General features: G+C 43.3%; 1 protein-coding gene across 4 annotated transcripts in view; it reads left to right on the top strand.

The window, feature by feature from the left end:
• The window catches only part of TRIP10 (thyroid hormone receptor interactor 10), a 1,409,323-nt gene that overhangs the window by 1,227,839 nt on the left and 158,394 nt on the right, over positions 1-23,090 (top strand). For all 4 annotated transcript variants that reach the window (XM_044084721.1, XM_044084722.1, XR_006366390.1 and 1 more), the window contains one exon: positions 623-732. In XM_044084721.1, the coding sequence (XP_043940656.1) occupies positions 623-732 (110 nt within the window). The remainder of the gene's footprint in view (positions 1-622; positions 733-23,090) is intronic.

Below are 23,090 nucleotides of genomic sequence, written 5' to 3'. Positions count from 1 at the left end.
TACACCACCAGAGCGGTTCTGTAAATATGTTCTCTGACTGTTTTATTGATTTTTCTGCCTGGTGCCTTGGTTTTAGCTGAAAGTTGTCTACCAGGTAAGCAAAGTGGTTTAAATAATCCTTTCACTGGAGTCCTATTTTGATAAGTCTTGTTTAGGCAGCCACTTTAGTTGGATTTAATATAGTCCAAGGGACCATGGTATAACATTAATGCTTAGAGTATTAACTGAGCCATGTTTTATGTTGTGATGGGAACAGTTGTTGGTTACTGACATTTGGAAGGGGGGAATTGAAAATGTGATCTCAATATCTATTTTCAGTTTTGTAGGATGAACGTGTACAGCAGTGCAGGTTGAGCTAAAATGCTTTATATTTACTTATATTTTTAATACTTAGACTCTACATAGTATTATCTTTTACTCTGTTCCTTATAGTTTGTAGCCAGGCAGAATAAAATTACATTAGAGTGGTTCATGGCATAGTTATTTGAGCAGTTGTTTGCATTCTTTGCAGTGTTGCTTGTTGCCATCAGCTGTAAAATGTAAATAGTTTGGCATGCTAGGCATTAATGAAACACACTCTCTGCTGTGCTGTCTGACTTACAAATTTATTTTTAATGTGCAGGCAACTGTGTCAGAGGATTTTAGTCACCTTCCTCCTGAGCAGAGGAGGAAAAAGCTGCAGCAGAAACTAGATGAATGCCACAAAGATTTACAGAAGGAGTTTGACCAACGGTAAGTTTCGAATGACTTGAAAATACTCTACCTTTTAAAAGTAGCATGTTACTCTGGTTTCATGGATTTGTTGGTATTTTATTCCGCCCATGGTGTTCTGTTGGCCATTTAATCAAAAGTGGCCAATAAGTCAGTCAATCTTAGTAGCTCTGGCTGAAGTGAGGGGAACCCCATCCCTTCCCTTTGCACTGGATGAAATGGGGGGACCCCACACCACCTCTTCAGATGGCATAACCCCTCGTACCTCCTTACGTAGTACATGTAATCTGAGGTCACACAATCTTGAGACGTGTTACAGCTTTGATGAAATAGTCTGTTGAAAGAAAAAGGGACGTGCAAAACTGTAGTTGTTTATTCTGTCTGCAATGAATAGTGTTTCCTTTATATACAAGTCCTGGTGTGTGTGTGTTGTAACCATACCATTATCCCACTCAAGTGGAAGAGGATGTTTAACCATCCCGATTTCTCCAGAGATGATCTCGTTCTGGTCTCCCATGAAGTTCCACTGATACTCTGCTGTATACATGAATTACTGGTACTGCGTATGGAGACATTTTAGTATGGTAGTCCCTTGGTAAACAACCTAATTCAGTAAGTTGCATATGTCTGCAAAATATTATCAACAGAGTCTGAATCTGCAGCTTTTTTTATTAAAATGATTTGTTCATTTCCTCTACAGTTTTTGGGTCGTGCGTAATTATTTGTATAAAAGCGTTCTGGCTGCATGGATGTTCGTGTCACTGGCCACCTTTGCGCTGTGAATTCTCATTGCCGTCTCGAGCTTCTCAAATACCACACAACCCCAGATATTTGGCTGAGTTTCTGAAAGACAAACGTTCAGACATAATTTCATATGTTGCATCTCTGCTAACATTTAAGCAAAAATCTTACCCACCAGTTTCATTGTGTATCCAGGATGTCCGTAAACTGTGTGCTGATTTCAGACAGTGTCTTGTCAACTTCAGTGTTCTAAAGACAGGTTCTGATAAAATATTGCATTCAGCTGCAGTGTCTTGCATAAAGGTAATCATTCAGCTGCAGTGTCTAGCGTAAAGGTAATCATTCAGTCTAGTATCCAGCGTAAAGGTAATCATTCAGCTGCAGTGTCTAGCGTAAAGTAATCATTCAGCTGCAGTGTCTAGCGTAAATGTAATCATTCAGCTGCATTGTCTAGCGTAAAGGTAATCATTTAGCTGCAGTTTCTAGCGTAAAGGTAATCATTCACCTGCAGTATCTAGTGTAAAGGTAATCATTCAGCTGCAGTATCTAGTGTAAAGGTAATCATTCAGCTGCAGTGTCTAGCGTAAAGGTAATCATTCAGCTGCAGTGTCTAGTGTAAAGGTAATCATTCAGCTGCAGTGTCTAGCGTAAAGGTAATCATTCAGCTGCAGTGTCTAGTGTAAAGGTAATCATTCAGCTGCAGTGTCTAGCGTAAAGGTAATCATTCAGTCTAGTATCTAGCATAAAGGTAATCATTCAGCTGCAGTGTCTAGCGTAAAGGTAATCATTCAGCTGCAGTATCTAGCGTAAAGGTAATCATTCAGCTGCAGTGTCTAGCGTAAAGGTAATCATTCAGCTGCAGTGTCTAGCGTAAAGGTAATCATTCAGCTGCAGTGTCTAGCGTAAAGGTAATCATTCCACTGCAGTGTCTAGCGTAAAGGTAATGCTTTTGCTTTGATTTTTAAGCTTTTCTGTCACGTGTTTTTAATGTTCTCTGTGCCTTGTCCTGAATTATGATACTGCATTTCTAATGCACCCACAAATATTTTGTGTTTAACTTCTTTACACACAGAATGTAGATCTTGCAAAACAGATGTATTTTCTTAGTTTGATAAATTAGATTTTATTTGAATAATTAGATTTATTTAGTTCGTTCGTGACAAGGTTCTTGCCACCATATGACCTACACTTACTTTTTCTCATCTCTGCAATTGGACACAGTGCACAAGTTTTTATTAATAAGTGCTTTGCTGTTTCCCTGGCACCGTTTTGGATGTCTCACGGTAGTTAGTTTTTTTTTATTCTGTTTGTTTCAACTTTGTGCTTAATAAATCTGAGCTAGCACTATGTTGTCGCTTTTACAGTTTATACCCTGATGTTCTTCATGTTTCACTGTTGCAGTCATTACATTTGGGTAATCTGCTGGCAGGTTCCCTCAGTCGGCCTGATTAACAAAGTCTTGGGTCCTGCGTTGGTTGCTGTCCCTTCTTTCATGACTTCAGGGGTATAAAACATGCAGCAGACGCCATTACAGCCGCGCTGTGCCTGTAGCAGAAGCAGTTCGCAAGTGCCGGTCGGCTGACTCCTGAAATTTTTGTTTTCAAGTTTCAGAACCGAAGTCTTAAAACTAAAGCTAAGTACCCTGTTGGGGAAACTTTTTCTTGCTCCTTACCGATGTCAGTAAAAGTTAATAATTTCATTACTTGTGGGAAGCAAATACCTCATAAGGATTTTCATTTGTACTGTATTCCTTGCCTAGGCCCGACGTACCTTGCTGTCGCTTTTGTGCTAAATTTAATCAACGCACTATTAAACGTCTGTATATTTTTGCCTCTTAAGTATTTTGGCTCACGATTTAATTATCCAGAAATGTCACCTGTTAGCAGTCCAACTGCCGGAATACCTAAAAAATGCAAAGAAAAAGACAGAGACAGGCCGTCGAGGTCTAAAACTGATGACAACGCTTCTCCTAAGCCAGTTTGCCGGTACTCAGTGAGGTGCTTTTGCAGCCCCTGATACCTGCTACTTCTGATTCGCAGGCCTCTACTGAGACCCATTCGGAGTCCGGTATGCCACGAGATGCTTCAAATATGGAACCCGCGGATGTCTCTACCTTAGATGGGTCCGGAGCCGCTATGCAGGCACTGGCTTCTGAGGGTGTTTTCAGGTCTACAGATTTGTATATTAGACCGCCATCTTCAAAACTAAGGCCAAAATCTAAATCTATGTCTAAAAAACGACACCTGGGTCACATGTGCAGGCCCCTATGCCTAAAAAACAAATGATCAAAATGGCTGAAGATTTAATTACTCTGATCAGGGGTAGCCAACCCCCTCCTTCTAAGAGGCCTAGGCAAGACATTGATTATGAATCTTCTGAGCAGGATTCTGTTTGTTCTGACTCTTCTAATGAACAGGATTTGTCTATACCTACTTATGAGGACTCTGATGCAGAAGATTCCATTCCTTCTGACACCCACCCCCACCCCCCCCCCGAGGATTTTTCTTTTGGGGAAACTTTACATACCATAAGGGAACATTTTCACTGGGAAAGTCAGGATTTCTCTGAATCTCAAAAGAGATTTAGGGATTTTCTTCTTCCTCAGCATAGGCCTTTGGCTATACCTCCTGTTCTAGACATTGTTGACTATGTTTTTTCAGAATCTAGTATGGCTCCCAATTCTCTGCCTCCGGCTCCTTGTAAGCCAGACAGTTACTACAGGGTTCCTGACTCCCACAAATTCCTTTTCAAAAATCCTATTGCAGATCCTGAAACCATTTCTCAGGGTCCCAAGGGCATTAAGGCCTCTACTGCTAAAATCCTACCCCTTCTGGTAGAGATTCCAGGGTGCTGGATAGATTCGGTAAGAAGGTTTACACTTCTGCAACCTTGGCAATCAGGGCTTTAAACTGTCGATTTCATATGCTTAAATATCAACAGCATATCATGGGACTACTTAAACAGAAAATGATGTTAATTTCTGACCGTGTGGAAAATAAAGATTTACAGGATTTATTGCATTCAGCTGAACAAACTGGAAAACATACTTTGCAATGTGGTTTTGATTCTTTGGAGGCCTCTTGCAGGGCTGCTGTAACTGGGTCTGTGCTAAGAAGGTTCATAGGTTGGTACTAGGCTATCAGCCCTAGGGCCTATACAAGCCTAGCCGTAACAATTCCCTGGCTATTTCTTCCCACACTATTTACTTCCCTGGACCCCTGTCTAGCTGGGCGACTGACGTGATCCCCGAGGTGAATTTCCTTTCTCCCATTCAGTCGTCAAGGTTCCTTTTGAAGAGGGCCAAAGAGGCACTCTGCTTGACATGTATGGGCAATCTATTCCAGAGTCTGGGGAGTCTCTGGGTCAGAAACGTATCCCTCCAGCATGTTTTGTTTATTGTCATAACAAGGTTTAGATCCCTGGAGCTTGTGGCTCTGAGGGATTGGGATTTCTTTAAGTGTAGCATGTCCAACAGCTCTGGGTTTGACATGGCCTTGTTTGTTAAGCAGAGATCGCCTCTGAGTAGACGATATGCGACAGAGTATAGCTGGAGTTTTTTAAGGCGATCAGTGTAGGGCATCTGCTTTAGGCCGTGATTCTTTTAGTGAGGTATTTCTGCAGCCTTTCCAATTGTTGCAGATGTCTTGAGAGGTACATACTAAATGCGGCATTATAATGGGTCTAATGAAGGATGAGTACAGTGGGACAATGACCTCCTTTTTTCTGGATGAAAAGCCCTTAGTGATGAGGTGTGCCACATAGAAGGATTTCCTGACTGTTGTGGCGATGTGGTTATCGAATGTGAGACCACTGTCCACCTGTGTCCCTAAGTCTCTTATCACACTTTCGGTGTTTAGTGTACTGCCACCTATATGGTAATTCACAGATGCATTTTTTTTCCCCAAAGGGGATAACTATGCATTTCTTGGCATTGAGCTTGAGCCCATGGCTCTGGCACCAAGCATCTGTTTCTGTAAGGCCCTTTTGTAGAGTATCCACATCATTTGGGGATTCAGTAATGGCTCCCAGTTTGCAGTCATCCCAATTTGAAGGCATGATTGTCTCAAAGAGCAAACTCTGCCTGATCATGTTAAAGCAAAATTGTTGGATGCCCCTTTACAACAGGACCGTCACTTTGGTAATAAGGCTGAAGAAGTTTTAAAAAAAGATGGAAGATGAAGCTAAATCTATACAAACTGTGAAATATTTCTTATTAGTGCAACCTCCAAGATTTAGTAGGCACTGGCCTACTAAGAACTGGTCCTTTCCAATTCCTTCGAGAGCCACTCAAGTCAAACCCAGACATTACAAAGGCTCCAGGTTTCAGTCATAAGGGACTTTTAGAACAAAACAGTGGGGGTGCCTCCTTCTCCATGGGTTTTAAATGTAGTATTTCAGGGATACAGATTTCATTTCCACACATTGCCAATCCCAAACGGATGGCCAGACCTGCCCCCAAATCAGTGGGCAGAGGCCCAGAAACAAGTACTGTCCCTCATGAACATGGGGGCTATTCAACCAGTACCAGAAGAGGAAAAGGGACAAGGTTTCTATTCAAGACTTTTCCTGGTACCCAGAAAAGACAAATCATGGCATCCAATTCTGGACTTATCTATTCTAAACATTTTTCTGGACATTCCAAAATTCAAGATGCTGACTCTTCAACAGTTACTTCCTATGCTAGGCAAAGATGCCTGGTTGGTAACTCTAGACTTGAGGCTTACCTGCATATCCCAATCAGGGAATATTGCAGGATACCTCCGCTTCAAAGCAGGCTACTTGCATTACCAGTTCTCTGCACTGCCCTTTGGCTTATCTACTGCGCCCAGGGTCTTCACAAAGTGCCTAGTTCCAGTAATTGCATTTTGCAGGCAAAGAAATATTAAAATGTATCCATACCTGGACGGTTGTCTAATTCACGCAGAAAACAAGGCCATTCTTCAAAAACATCTAGCGTTTGTAAAAAGGGTTCTAACATGTCCAGGGTACACCATAAACGAAAAGAAATCACAACTGGTACCCTCTCAAAACATTACATTCCTGGGTGCAAGCTTGAATACAGTTGCCCAGGTGGCTTACCTAACACCAGAAAAGCAAATTAATTTGGTAACTTCAAACAGGTGGCCACAAAAACCCTGCTATCTGCAAGACAAATTCTGCAAGCCTTGGGATTCATGGGCTCCTGCATTCTTCTGATTCCATATGCAAGACTGCATATGAGGAAACTTCAATGGTACTTAAAAAGTTTATGGAGTCAACATTGTCACAGCCTGGAAACAATGATTCCTGTCATACCTTGCCTGCAACTAGAGTTCCTATGGTGGGCAGAGGCCTGCCACCAAAACAAGGGACTGCCATTCACTTCATCCCCCGCCACCCAAACCCTAACTACAGACGCTTCAGACTATGCTTGGGGAACTCATCTGGCAGGGAAGTGTATTCGGAGCAAATGGAGCCCAAATCAAATGCACCTCCATATCAATCAGAAAGAGATGCTAGCTGTACAGAATGCACTCGACAGCCTTCAAGGACTATCTTCATCCTGGACAATTAATGATAAAGACAGACAACACCACAGTTATGTGGTACATAAACAAGCAGGGGGGTACACACTCCTACCCCCTTTTGCAGACTAACCATGGCATTGTGGAACACGGTCTTGACCTACCAAATACAACTACAAGCTCAATTCCTGCCAAGAAAGCTGAATACTCTGGCAGACGAACTAAGCAGAAATCTCATGGACCCACACGAATGGAAACTGGAACCACGGATTTTCAACATGTTGACATGCAAATGGTGGAGTCCAGACATAGATCTTTTTGCCTCACCCCAGAACTATCAGTTGGACAAATTCTGCACAAGAACTTATCACAAAAAAGCCAAAGTGGATGCTCTTTCATTCAGCTGGAAAAACCTATCAGTGTATGCTTTTCCCCCTCTGCCTCTGCTCTCCAAAGTTCTACTAAAAGTCAATCAGGACAAACCAAAAATGATTCTGATTGCTACAGACTGGCCTTGCCAACACTAGTACCCACTCCTGTGCAATGTGTCACACCTTCCACTGTGGCACCTGCCTCAGACACCTTACTTACTGTCTCAGCAGAACAACCAAATTCTGTGCACACTGCTCCAAACTTTGAATCTTGCAGCATGGCTTATCCCCTAAATTCTCCCTTAGCATCCCTCAGCAAACCTGTGATGGATGTCATTTTGGAGGCAAGAAGGCCTAGTACTAGAAAATCTTATGTTGACAAATGGAAAAGATTCTTCTGTGCCTGGAACCAATCACAAGGAATAAGCACAGCAGTGCCCAGTATTCCTCAGATTTTACAATACTTAACTGAGATGCTTCACAAGGGCCTGTCCTTTTCTTCCATAAAAATCCATGCCTCTGCCATTTCAGCTCATTACAACACAGAACCTCCCCTCTTCTCTCATTGTCTGCTAAAGCAGTACCTCAGAGGGGCAAAAATCTTAAGACCACCCAGGAGAGCTCCAACCCCTGCCTGGGATCTCAATTTCGTATTGGAAAAACACTCTCCCTCCTTTTCAGCCAGCTGTTACTGCAGACTTGAAATTTCTCTCCTGGAAAACAGCTTTCCTTTTAGCAGTCACTTCAGCTAGAAGGATTTCCAAATTACAGGCTCTTATGGCAGTGGAGCGTAACAAGCTATAAATCTCTCCTAAATTTTTCCAGCTCCTGTCCTGGAGATTGCATTTTGGGATTACCTTAAACTGCTGGCATGATATAGCAAGATTATAGAGTAAATTCATGATTGTCCTTCAGCTTCCTTCAGAAAACATTGTCAGACTGTGGGCAGTCTTTAGAAATGAGAGTTGGAAGGTATTTGTGCTAAAGAGATTAGAAGGGCATGCGGTCTCATGATAGGATTTTGTAGGAACTAGTACCGCTGTCCCTCACACGTGGGTTTCTGGTTCAGTTTCTGAGTGAGGTGCCCACTTTGTAGGGTTTGCTTGTCCTCCTTTTGTTTGGGTTTCTGCTAAGGTGTCCCATTTCTTTGTCTTCCAGAGGTATATCAGTGGGTAAATTGGCCTTCTCCAGAGTTGCCTAAGAGGTGGGGGGGTGATATCCCATACAATATTTGACTTGTATTACCAGTGGTTATTGGGGTAGACCCCAGCTCCTCGGTGACCCTCTATAAGGTAAAGTGGGTATCAGAAAAATGAACAAATTAATCCTTTTATGCTAAGAAAGTGATGCTGTTTATACATAATGCTGCCAAGTAGAACTCCGACTCAGAAAATAAAGTTGCAAGTCCATACCCTAGTAGACCAAAGAAAGGAATAACTGTTCAGTATGAAAAGTAGGTTAATCTGATGCTCTTCATGTTTCACTGTTGCAGTTATTACATTTGGGTAATCTGCTGGCAGGTTGCCCTCAGTTGGCCTCAATTCCAAAGTCTTGGGTCTTGCGTCAGTTGTTGTCTTCTCTTCCATGACGTCAGGTCGTCAGGGGTATAAAACATGCAGCTGATGCCATTTTCTTTAGTCTTTCTTGCCACGCGGTGCCCGAAGCAGAAGCATTTCGCAAGTGCCGGTCAGCCGACTACTGAAATATTCGAGTTTGAGCTTCAGAACCAAAGTCTTCACTAAAGCAAAGTACCCCGTTGGGGAAACTTTTTTCTTGCTTTTTACCAATGTCATAAAGTTAATAATTGTATTACTTGTGGGAAGCAAATACCTCATAAGGATTTCCATTTATACTGTATTCCTTGCCTAGGCCCTGATCATAACGTGCCTGTCTGTCGGTTTTATGCTAGATTTAACTAATGTACTATTAATCGTCGGTATATTTTTGCATCGAAGTATTTTGGAAACAGATTTAACTACCCAGAAATGTCATCGGATAGCAATCCGACTACCGGAGTACATAAAAAACGCAAAGAAAAGGACAGTGGCAGTCGAGGTCCAAACCCGACGATGAAGCTTCTCCTAAGCCAGTCACCGGTACTCAGTGAGGCACTTTCTCAGCTCCCGATACCCATTACCTTTGAGTCGTAGGCCTCTACCGACACCGATGTATTGGACCGACAGATGCATCTCCCTCGGATGGGCCCGGAGTCGCTGAGCAGGCGCCAGCTTCTGAGGGTGTATTCAGACCTCAACATTTGTATATCAAACCGACGACAGCTGCAAAATCAAAGACAAAAGCAACTTCTAAAACTAAAAAAAGATGCCTGAGCCACGTGCAAAGGCCTGTATACCTAAAAAACAGATGATCAAAATGGCTGAAGACCTTATTACCTTGATCAGGGGTACCCATCCCCCTCCAGATAAGAGGCCTAGGCAAGACACTGATTATGAATCCTCAGATCAGGTTTCTATTTCTTCTGATTCCTCTTCTGATCAGGAATTATCTTTACCTCCCTATGAGGATTCTGATGCTGAGGAGTCTATTCCATCTGCATCTCTTCCTGAGGATTATTCATTTGGAGAAACCTTGCATACTTTGAGGGAGCATTTTCACTGGGAGAGCCAAGACTTCTCAGAATCAAAAAAGAGGCTCAGGGATTTCCTTCTCCCTCAGCACAAGCCTTTAGCCATTCTCCCTGTTTTAGACATTGTGGATGATGTGTTTTCGGAGTCAGGCCTGACCCCTGAGTCCTTACCTCCGGCTCCCTGTAAGCCTGACAGATATTACAGGGTCCCTGACTCACAGAATTTTTTATTTAGAAACCCTGCTGCTGATCCTGAAACTATTTCACAGGGTCCAAAGGGAGTTAAGTCCTCGATAGCAAAAAATCCCTATCCCATCTGACAGAGGTCCAAGGGCACTGGATAGATGGGGCAAAAAGGTTTATACATCTGCAACCTTGGCAATCTGGGCCTTAAACTGTCAATTTCATATGCTTAAGTACCAACAACATGTTATGGGATTGCTGAAACAGAAAATGATGATGATTTCAGAATGTGTAGAAAATAAAGAATTGCAGGAATTATTGCATGCAGCGGAACAAGTTGGAAAGCATACTTTGCAATGTGGTTTTGATTCTTTAGAGGCCTCCTGCAGGGCTACAGTTATTGGCTCTGTGATTAGGAGGCATGCCTGGTTAAAGGAACAAAATTTGCCTGATCATGTTAAAGCTAAATTGCTAGATGCACCTTTACAGCATGACTGTTTTGGTATTAAGGCAGAAGAGGTTTTAAAGAAAATGGAAGACAAAGTTAAGTCTATGTAAACTGTTAGACATCTTACAAGTGCAGCCACCAAGATTCAGTAGACACTGGCCTACAAAAAATTGGTCCTTTCCTGTGTCAGACAGAGCTCAAAGGGGCAAATCCAGACTCCCTAAGGGTTCCAGATACCAGGCGCAAGACTCATACAGGTCAAAGCAATGGGGCGCATCCACCTCCAAATCTGGAGAAGATAAAGCGCAAACCTACAGAAAGCAATCCCAATGACTTCCTTCTGCCTACACCAAGCACTTATCTTTTGGCAGCACCCATAGGGGGAAAATTAGCACTTTATGCACAAATTTGGCAGTTAATAACCCAGGACAAGTGGGTACTAAACATCGTATCATAGGGATACAGATTCCTTTTCCACACTCTGCCAATGGCAAATGGTTGGCCAGATCTGCCAAAAAATCAATGGGCAGAGGCACAGACACAGGTTACGTCCCTCATGGATATGGGGGCCATTCAGTCGGTACCAGAACAGGAAAAAGGACAAGGATTTTACTCAAGACTGTTCTTGGTGCCCAGAAAGGACAAGGCCTGGAGGTCAATACTGGATTTATCGATTTTGAACACATACCTGGACATTCCAAAATTCAAAATACTGACTTTGCAGCAGCTTCTGCCCATGCTGGGCAAGAAAGCTTGGCTGGTGACTTTAGACCTAAAAGAGGCATACCTGCATGTCCCAATAAGACAGTCGTGCAGAAGATACCTCAGATTCAAGGCTGGCTCAATGCATTACCAATTCTCTGCACTGCCCTTTGGCTTATCTGCCCTCTGGGTCCTCACAAAGTGCCTGGCACCAGTAATTGCATTTTGCCGACAAAAAAGTATACAGATATATCCTTACTTGGATGACTGTCTCCATTCAAGCAGAGAACAAGGACACTCTCTTCTAAGAACACCTGGTGTTTGTGAAAAGGCTTCTAACATGCCCAGGGTACACAATAAACGAAAAGAAATCACAACTGGTACCCTCTCAAAAGATGACAATCCTGGGTGCAAGCTTGAATACAACTGCCCAGATGGCTTACCTCATGCCAGACAAACAAAGGCAACTGACTACTTACTTCAACCTGATGGTAACAAAAATCCAGTCTTCTGCAAGACAAATTCTGCAGGTTCTGGGCTTCATGGCATCCTGCATCCTACTAATTCCATATGCAAGACTGCATATGAGGAAACTTCAATGGTACCTAAAAAGTTTATGGAGTCAACATTGTCACAGTCTGGAAACAATGATTCCTCTCATTCCCTGCCTGCAACAAGAGTTTCTATGGTGGGCAAGGGCCTGTCACCAAAACATGGGATGGCCGTTCATTCTACCCCCTGCCAGCCAAACCTTAACAGACGCATCAGATTATGCCTGGGGGGCCCACATGGCAGGAATATGCATTCAGGGCATATGGGCACCAAAGCAAATGCATCTACATATCAACCAGAAAGAGATGCTAGCTGTTCAAAATGCCCTAACAGCCTTCAAGGACTTACTTCATCCAGGACAATTACTGATAAAGATGGACAACACCACAGTCATGTGGTATATAAATAAGCAAGGGGGCACACACTCATACCCACTTTGCATATTAGCCATGGCACTGTGGGACACTGCTTTAACCTACCAAATACATCTTCAAGCTCAATTCCTGCCAGGAAAACAAAACACTCTGGCAGCCGATTTAAGCAGAAACCTTATGGATCCTCACGAGTGGAAACTAAATCCATATGTCTTCAGCATGATAACAGCGAAATGGGGGAGCCCAGACATAGATCTATTTGCCATATCCTCAAAATTATCAATTGAAAAGATTCAGCACAAGGGCTTATCACAGACAAGCACGGAAAGTGGACGCCCTATCCTTCAGTTGGAAAAACCTATCAGTTTACACCTTTCCTCCTTTGGCTTCTCGTCTGACTTTTAGCAGGACCTTGGGTAGAAGAGGCAAAGATGATATTAATTGCCCCGGACTGGCCCCGCCAGTACTGGTACCCAATCCTGAGGAACTTGTCTCAATACCCAGTTTGGACCTTGCCTCAAAGACCACAGCTACTGTCCCAGCAAAACAATCCGATCCTGCACAATCAACTACAGACTCTGAACCTGGCAGCATGGCTAATCATGTAATCATACAAATGACACCTCTCAGTAAAGCTATGATAGATGTCATTTTGGAAGCCAGAGGGCCTAGAGTAAAGCTGTGATGGATGTCATTTTGGAAGCCAGAAGGCCTAGTACTAGAAAATCTTATGCTGACAAATGGAAGAGATGCTGTGCTTGGAATCAAGCACAAGTAACTGATACAGCAGAACCAAATATTCCTCAGATTTTACAATACTTAACTGAGATGCTTGACAAAGGCCTATCTTTCTCATCAATCAAAATCCATGCCTCTGCCATTTTGGCTCATTACAATACAGAGCCACCAATCTTTTCTCATCCTTTACTAAAGCAGTATCTTAGAGGAGCCAAAAATTTAAGGCCTCATAGAAGATCACCATTACCTGCATGGGACCACAATTATGTGTTGGAAAAGCTCACCCTGCCTCCATTTGAACCATCTGCTACAGCTGACATAAAGTTCTTATCATGGAAGACAGCTCTGCTACTAGCAATTACTTCAGCAATAAGAGTTTCAGAGCTACAGGCCCTCATGGCCATTCACCCAGACAGAGTGTCTCTGAGGACAAATCCTACTTTTATGCCTAAGGTGGTTTCCAGTGTGACTCTTAACCAAACAATTCATTTGCCAACTTTTTATCCGAATTCTGCATTCCTTGGACGTACACAGACAGTTAAGATTCTACTTGAGCAGGACTAAAGCTCTAAGAAAAACTGAGCAATTACTAGTGACATATGCTGCAGGATCAGAAGGAAAGGCAATTTCAAAGCAGACAAATTCAAAGTGGAGAAAGCCGCTGCATCCGTTTCTGCTACTTACACCATGGTAAACCTGTGCCCAAGGGCATTAGGTCTCATTCCACCAGAGCTGCAGCTACTTCAGCAGCCTTTCTCAGAGGAGTACCAACCAAAGACATTCTAGAGGCTGCTACTTGAAGTTCTGTTCACACCTTTACAAACTATTACCATTTGCCTCTCTACTCTAAGTCCAGGGCAGGCTTTGCCGCTGCAGGGCCTTATAGCCGCACCTAATGTTGTTTAGCTCCAGCCTCCCAACCATAGCTTTGGGATTCTGCCCAAATGTAATGACTGCAACAGTGAAACACGAAGAACATAGTACAGTTGTGTACACTTACTATAAATGTAGATGTTCGAGTGTATTCACTGTTGCAGTCCAGGTTACCCTCCTGCCATCCCCCTGTCATTCTAAAGTTTATCTTTCCTTCTCTATCTTCTAAACCTATGTGGTGTATTTGCTTGTAGATGAAGGTAAAGTTTATATTGATGCATGTATATTTATATATATCCTATTGCTACCTTTTTGGGGGCACCTGACATCGGGGGCAAGAAAAACGAAAGAAAATGGTGTTGGCTGCATGTTTTATACCCCCTGACGACCTGACATCATGGAAGAGAAGACAGCAACCGACGCAGGACCGAAGACTTTGGAATTCAGGCCGACTGAGGGCAACCTGCCAGCAGATTACCCAAATGTAATGACTGCAACAGTGAATACACTCGAACATCTACATTTATGGTAAGTGTACACAACTGTACTTTTTTTTTTTTTTTTTAATGATTGGTCAAGAGGTTTTAACACTTAAACCACTGAAATGATTGAATAAATAAGTACAACGTTACTTTTTATAACTCTCTTGTTAGTGATACAGACTTGCTCTAACAGTAGGATGTGCATAGGCTTATGAGAAACAGCTTGGACATATGACAGACACTCTTGGGAGTATATTTTGTCATCATGTAGGACTGAGTAAGTGAGAAGGAATGTAGGAGTGATTATATTTTGGTAGCAGAAACTCTGTACAAGGTTTTGCAGATGAATAATAGTTGAATGTCGTTCATAGGTTCATGGGTGGCTACTAGGCTTACTGCCCTGAAGGGCCATTTAAAGCCTAGCCAATATCCCGAGATCAGAATCGAACCCTGTATCTGGAAGGTGAAGACTTTAACCATTGTGCCAAACCCACCTGTTTGCTTGTTAAGAGCTAGCCTCTGCAGATAATAGAGACATTTAGTTTCTCCAGTGCTACACTGCAGGACCGTATATGGTAGTAACCAACAAGCTGTGGTTTATGGGGAAAGTGCAGTTATGTAAGTAAACGTATGGATGGAATGTATCATCATGGAACTTATAAACAAAGATATTGGTAATCTCCAAACTCTGGATCCCACCCAGTTCGTGTTTGTAAAAGGCAGATCATGTCTCCTAAACCTGATAGACTTCTTTGAAGCAGTCACCAAAGCTGTAGACAAGGGTAAGGTGGTTCACACAGCCTATCTAGATCTTGCCAAGGCTTTTGAATACCATCCCCCACTCTGGAATTATAGATAAACTCACTAAACTAGGTATAAATCCCTATGTCACAAGATGGGTTGCCAAATGGCTCACTGACAGAACCCACACTGTGAAAGTAGCAGACTCCAAATCCGACTTCAGACCAGTGACAAGTGGAGCACCACAGGGTTCAGTCTTGGGTCCTCGCCTGTTTGGTATCTACTTATCTGAAGTACAGGCTAACACAGAAGGTCTTTGGCTAACTAAGTTCGCAGATGACTGCAAACTAGGAGCCATAATCGAAACTCCTAACTATGTGGACATCCTACAAAAGGGCCTCACTGAGACAGATGCCTGGTGTCAAAGCCATGGCCTCAAGCTCAATGCCAAAAAGTGCATTGTCATCCCCTTTGGTAAAAACTCTGTACCCATGAACTACAACATAGGCGGTAGTATACTTAACACTGAAAGTGTGATGAGACCTTGGGACACAGGTGGACAGTAGTCTCTCCTTTGACAATCACATCGCCACAGTAGTCAGGAAATCCTTTTATGTGGCACACCTCATCACAAAAGGTGTCTCTTTCAGAAAAAAAGAGGTCATTGTTCCCCTCTACTCATCACTCAGACCCATTATAGAGTACAATGCCCCTTTTGGTATGTACCTCACAAGACATCTACAACAACTGGAAAGGCCGCAGAAATACCTCACAAAGAAGATTACCGGCCTCAAACAGATGCCCTATGTAGACCGTCTCAAAAAACTCCAGCTTTACTCCGTCACATATCGCCTACTGAGAGGTGATCTCTGCCTAACATACAAAGCTATGTCAAACCCAGAGCTGTTGGACATGCTCCACTTAAAGAAATCCCAATCCCCCGAGCTACATGCTCTAGGGTCCTAAACCTTGTCACCATAATAAACAGAACATGCCGGAGGGATAGATTCCTGTCCCAGAGACTTCCCATACTCTGGAATAAACTACTTATCTATATCAAACAAAGCTCCTCATTAGCACTCTTCAAGAAAAATCTTGATGATTGGATGAGAAATAGGAAATTCACCCCGGGGATCACCTCTGTGGCTCTGCTTGACAGTGGCACAGGAAAATAATTTTCTTGGGTGGCAAAAGCCAGGGTACCTTTTTGGCTGGGCTTGTATAGGCCCCAGGGCCGATAGTCTAGTACCTACCTATGAACTTACTGTAACTGGGTTTACTGGAGTAGCTCATTCAGAATCTGCCTTGGACTGCTGTGAGGGATAGGTTAGTTTTTCCTTATATTGCTGTGTTGTAATTTGTATTGTTTTATAGCTTTCTTTTATTTTGTTTATTGTGGTGTATTTCCATTATACTGTGTTTTGATTGTATTCTGTTTTCTGTTACATATTTAAACTAGGAAAGAAACTGGAGTTTTGTCTCTAACGAGTTGCATAGAAATTAGAACAGGTCATCTAAGGTTAGCTTCCTGTGAATTGAGGGAGGAGCAAGGAACTAAACATTGTATTTACAGGGTAAACGAAAACATTTCAGAGACTTACCAGCAAACCTCACTCAGACTGTGCCATAGACAGCTTAGGGTTGCCACCTATTTGTTTTTTCCCCAGACTATCAGGAAATGAAACAGATTGTCTGGTAGTCCAGAAAACACTATATAGACTCCAATATTCTGTTTCAAAAAACAGGCTGTCAGAGTTTAAACTGGCAGATTCACTTTTCTTTTTTTAATTAAACATTTCTAATACAATACAGTTGTGCAGCAAACCAGAAAAAGGAGGACAATCCTCCTCCCTTGCACATGCCTATGATGTCATGAAGTGGGTGGAAAGTGGGCAGGGAGAGGGGAGGGTATGGGAAGGATTAGGGGAGGTACAAGGGGTGTGGCTTTAGTCCACTTTGGCCACAACAAAAGATGGCAACCCTAAGGCAGCTCTGAGGGAAAGGTTATTTGGTTTTTCCTTATGTTGCTTTCTTGTAATTTGTATTGCTTTATTGCTTTTCTTCAATTTAGTATATTGTGGTGTATTTTCATTACAAAATGTTTTAATTGTACAGTGTTTTCTGTTGCATTTTTAAACAGAGAGCTTCATCTGTTGAGTCTGTCAGAATTTAAACTCACCGTTTGTCTGATTGCCTACCTGTCATGTTAATTTGACCACAGTTCATTCCTTTCATTGGTTATTGTCAGTAAGCATAACATTATCATTTTATGAAGTCACTCCGCCTTCTGATATTTGAATTTATTGGCCCTTCTACTTTAGCCCATAGAGCCAGAATACTAATTTCCCACCCCCATCTAATCTAAGTGCCCACCCCATCTAATCTAATTGCCCACCCCCATCCAGTCGGTTGCTAAGTGCCCACCCCCATCCAGTCGGTTACTAAGTGCCCACCCCCATCCAGTCGGTTACTAAGTGCCCACCCCCATCCAGTCGGTTACTAAGTGCCCTCTCCCATATAATCTATCATGCTGTTTTAAAATTAGTGTCTCTCCTTTTTACTACTCAGGATTGAGTTATCCCTTCTTACATATCCAACTGCTTAGTGCACACTACAACTCTTATGATACTAACCCATTTTTCCATCTTGCCTTTAAAATGTGCAAGGCCAACGAGCATTGGAAAGCCCACATTCTGCCTCTCAGTAGTCATCTTGGGATTAGTGGTTCTGCTTTGTTCCTGGTGAGAGAAGGAGCAGAGTGCATCAATTCCTGGTTAACTGTATTTTAACAATGAGCCACTCATTGGGACCTTCCTGATCTGGTTGCTATTCAAGACATCCAACAGGAAAAGGCTACAACAAGCCTACAGAATCCTGCATCATCTGGCACAAGACTGTTGATCACCAAAGAGCCTGTGGCCTGCTTCTCATCTTAGGATTGGTGCTACTGTTTTTTTCTCTTCTGAGAGAAGAAGCAAATGGTCACTGTATCCCAGCAGCATGAAGCTGTGTTGAGACCAGAACTAGTAGTAACAGGTAAGGTGAATCCCCACTATTCATCATTTTTGACAAAGCTAATTCTTAATTTTCATTAAATACTGCTCGGTTATTCGCTGTCTAATCTAACTTCAGAATATTCCCTAAATACTTCATAAATCATCAGGAACTACTTTAGTAGTTTCGCTCCAAGTGTTTGGTGGTGCCCTGATGTTTGCTGTAAAAGCACCCTTGAAATTTCACAGTACCTATTTGCATACATGACATCTAATTTGCAGTGTCAAGCACTGCCCCCCAGAGTTTTAAACAAGGTACTTCTGACTTTACTTTATATTCTCACCACATGGAGAGACAGGCCTGTTGCCATGTTCATAGGTTCATACTAGGCTATCTGCCCTAGGGCATTTCTAAGCCTAGCCAGAAAGTGTTTGGCTTTCGCCACCCATTTTAAATTTATTTTGCTATGCCCTTTTTCGAGGTTAGTATACTGTGCCTAACAGTGACACAGAAGTGATACCCGGGGTAAACCTATGATCTCCCATCCACTCATCAAGATTCCTCTTGAAGAGAGTCAGTGAGGGACTCTGCCTAACCTGGACTGGGATTTTATTCCAGAGTGAAGGGAGCCTCTGGGTTATGAATCTGTCCCTCCAGCATGTCCTATTTATTTCAGTGCTGAGGTTCAAGTCTCTCGAGCACGTAGCTCGATGGGATTTGGATTTTCTGAGGTGCAGCATGTCCATTAATTCCGGGTTGGACATTGCTTTATACATCAGGCACAGATTGCCTCTGAACAGGCAGTATGCCACTGAGTAGAGCTGGAGCTTCTTTAACCGGGTAGCATATGGCATCTGTTTGAGCCCTTTGATCCTCTTGGTGAGGTACTTTTGGGGTCTTTCCAGTTGCTGCAGGTGTCTGGTAAGGTATATCCCAAAAGGGGCATTGTACTCAATTATGGGCCTGATGAGGGATGAGTAAAGAGGCACAATCTCCCCTGATCTAGATGTGAATCCCTTCATGATTAGGTGGGCTATATAAAATGTTTTTCTAACCACTTTGGCCACGTGGTTGTCAAATGAGAGATTGCTATCAACTTGGGTCCCCAGGTCCCTAATTACTTCTTCTGTACTTAATGGATTACCACTTATGTGGTAATTTGTGGGCACTTTGTTTTTGCCAAAGGGGGTGACTATACACTTTTTGGCATTTAGCTTGAGGCCATGGCTCTGGCACCAGTTGTCTGTTTCTATGAGGCCCTTTTGGAGGATGCTTGTGTCGGCTGGAGAGTCTATTATGGCACCCAGTTTGCAGTCATCTGCAAACTTGGTCAGCCACAGTCCTTCCCTGTTGGCCTGTACCTCCGAGAAATATATACCGAACAAGAGAGGTCCCAGGACTGAGCCTTTGGAGTCTGACATGGCTCCAGCAATTCTAACCATGTGGGTTCTGTCCTTGAGCCAGTTTGCAATCCATCTAGTGACATAGGGGTTTATATTTAAGCTGGTGAGCTTATCTATAATGCCTGAGTGGGGTATTGTATCGAAGGCTTTTGCGAGGTCCAGGTAGGCTGTGTGGACCACCTTCCCCTCGTCAATGGCCTTGGTGACTGTTTCAAAGAAATCAACCAGGTTTAAGAGGCAGGATCTGCCCTTAACAAAGCCGAACTGGGTAGGATCCAGTGTCTGTAGGTCCCCAATATCTTTATTTATGAGGTCCATGATGATCCTTTCCATAGCTTTGCAGACCAAGCTAGTCAGGCTTATGGGGCGATAGTTTCCAGGATCCGTTGAGGCACCACCTTTGTGGAGAGGGACCACTGTTGCTGTACGCCACTCTTTGGGCACATATCCTGTAGTAAGGCTGAGATTGAACAGTAGTTTTATGTTTGGGTTTAGCTCTTCTTGGAGTTCATGTAGGATGCAGTCCGGGACACCGTCTGGTCCCATTGATGCTGTGTGTTTTGCTTTGGAGAGGGCGGCTCTTACCTGAGCATCTGAGATGTCAGGGTGGCAGCACTCTGCTGGGATAGATATTTGCCCTTTTGGTGGGGAAGGGGGGAGAAGTTTGCGCTGAACCTGTCAGCTAGGATGTTGGCAATGTCTGTGGGTTCAGTGTATTTTTGTCATTTTGGACTAATTCTGAGCATATCTGGGAATTACCACCCAGGTTCCTAACATAACTAAAGAAAGCCTTGTGATTATCCTTAGTGTCCTGTGCAATTTTTCTCTCGAAGCTGGCCTTAGACAATTTTATGAGTGCCCGTAGTTTTTTGCTAATACTGATCAGTGATGCCTTCCCTTTTTGGGATTTTGCTCTATCATTTAGTAGCTTCCTCCTTCTATTGTATAGTTTGTTTATGGCTGGGGTCCACCAGACAGGACGTCTGCCTTTGGAGGATTGGGTCTTGGTTTTATTTGGGATCGCATGATCCATGCATTCCTGAAGGTGTTCATATAATGTGTTTATAAAGGATTCTGCGGTCTAGGCCGTATTTTCCACAGGCCCGGGGGCTTTGAAGGATTCCACCTCGGTTTTGAGGAGTGTGAAATTTGCTTTAGAGAAGTTTTTCACTGTGATTTTCTGGGCAGGGGGTGGGGTTGGGATGTGAATATCCAGTGAGATTAGTTTATGGTCTGATCTTACCAGTGAGGGATACACTTCTGGTCTGGAGCATAGAGTCCCCATGTTGGTGATGATCAGGTCCAGTATGTTTTCCCCTCTTGTAGGAGTGGTAACAAGTTGTTCCATAGCATTTGAGTTTATCAATTCTAGGAACCTTTGGGCTAGGGTGTTGGAGCTAGAGTAATGCTCCCAGTCTATGTTTGGGTAGCTGAAGTCGCCCAATATAATGGTGTTTGGAGAGACCTTCATATTTTCCAGTGTTCTCAGGAAGGCCGAGTGGGGTTCCTGGGTTTGGGAGGGTGGTCTGTAGCAGGCTATAAACTGGAAGGCAGTTTTACCCACTGTTAGTTGCACATGGATAGTCTCTGATGCTTTGTGCTTTGCCACCAACCTGGAGGTGTGGGTATCTTTGATGAATATTGATACTCCCCTCCTTTTGTGGTTCGGTCCAAGTTTTGGGGCGAAAAGCATGGTATGAGGTATAACCGGTAGTGCTGGGGTGCTCTCGGAGCCCTGAACCAGGTTTCTGTTACTGCACAGATATCGATGTTCTCCATGCTAAGGAGAGTTTCGAGTGCGTGCATCTTGATGTTTAGACTTCTGGCGTTGAGTAGCATTACTCTTAGTTTCTTATCCCTTGTGATACCTATGGAGGTGGGTTTGTCTTTTGAGCCTTGCCTAAAAAAGGCACTATGGGGGTAGCAAGAGCCTTTGCCAATATCCGAAAGCCCAGGGGTGACAGGTGCAAGCCGTCCCTAGCGAAGCATCGTGGCTTGTCGAGCATATCATCCCAAGCTGACAGGCATTGGATCACCTTGGAATGACACCAGTACTTAAGCCAATTGTTGAAATTGATCTTGTCTTCATATTGTGGCATCATTCTTGGTGAGGGTAAGATGCTACTCAAGGTCAGGGTCATACCGGCCTGGGCTACATACTCAGAGAGCTCCTTTATGTCTCTTCATGTAGTCCAGGGAGGTACGTCTCAGGTCATTCACACCAGCATGGACAATGACTGAGTCATATTTGTACTTGCCTTGGAGTGACCTGAGTGCTTGTGTTATGTGGCGGATCCTAGCTCCCGACAGGCTGCTCACCGTGACCCTCTCCTTGTTCAGCCTGGTGAGCAGGACGTCAGTGTGCCTGATGATAGAGTCACTAATTACAAGTGTATCAGGTGTGTTTAGTCTTAAGGGTTGTGACTGTTCGGCACACTGGCTTTGTGAGATATGTATTGCACATGTTTTGTTTTGGGGTAGCGGTTGCTTGGGTGTCTGCTTTGGAGGTCTCTGCTGCTTAGACAGATCTTTATTTAGAGCCTCCGAGTATGTGTTTGTGTGATTATGTGTTTGGTTTGCTGTCGTGGTAGGTCTATGTGAGACTGGAATTGTAGTGTGTGTGGTTTCCTTCTCCTCCTGACTGGTTATGCCAGTACTGAGTTGAGAGAGCTTAGCCTCCAGTTTGGCTATATGGTTGCATTTCTCATGTGTTGGAATTTGTTGGGAGGAGGGGAGGGTTGTCTGTGTACATGAGGCAGTTGTAACATTGCCTCAAGATTCCCAGATTCACCAGCTGGACCGGAGAGGAGATTTGACAACTGACCTTTGGACATGCTAGAATAATATGGGGAATTCCTTAATTAAAAACAAGGGCCAGTGGGGAGTGAGGGTGTAGTGCTTTTAATTTTTAGTGCTGACTTATATAATTGCTTTAGCGAGCAAGTGCCAGGTAACTTAAGTGCAATGTGTTACAGGTAACTTAAATGCAAAAACGACATACAGTAACTTTCTTTCAAGTGAAACAAGGAAATAAATACAGTAAGCAATGCAGATATCACTAGTGATCCACAGAAGCGACATTCCCTAGCACTGCCCCCAGAGTTTTAAACAAGGTACTTCTGACTTTATGTTATATTCTCACCGCAAGGAGAGACAGGCCTGTTGCCATGTTTATGAACATTCCCAAGCACTGCCCCCAGAGTTTTAAACGAGGTACTTCTGACTTTACGTTATATTCTCACCACAAGGAGAGACAGGCCTGTTGCCATGTTTATGAACATTCCCTAGCACTGCCCCCAGAGTTTTAAACAAGGTACTTCTGACTTTACATTATATTCTCACCACAAGGAAGGACAGGCCTGTTGCCATGTTTATGAACATTCCCTAGCACTGCCCCCAGAGTTTTAAACAAGGTACTTCTGACTTTACGTTATATTCTCACCACAAGGAGAGACAGGCCTGTTGCCATGTTTATGAACATTCCCACTGTCACCCTTTCCAGCTTAGTGGATATGGGTATCCTGAGGCTGATATGGTATGTGAGAAATGCATTTGCATAATGTCACTGGAGACCAAGCTCTCGCACAAAAACACTCCTAATGTCAATCAGGTTGTCACTAGTACACACACTGCACCCATCACATACAGTTCAAAACAGACATGTAGACCCACGTATGCTGAGGCAC

Source organism: Protopterus annectens, chromosome 9.part0 (genome assembly GCF_019279795.1).
Source record: "Protopterus annectens isolate FY-2018-M chromosome 9.part0, PAN1.0, whole genome shotgun sequence".
Lineage (NCBI taxonomy): Eukaryota > Metazoa > Chordata > Ceratodontiformes > Protopteridae > Protopterus > Protopterus annectens.
Note: the sequence above shows the minus strand (reverse complement) of the source record. Positions and strands in the feature narration are given on the sequence as shown.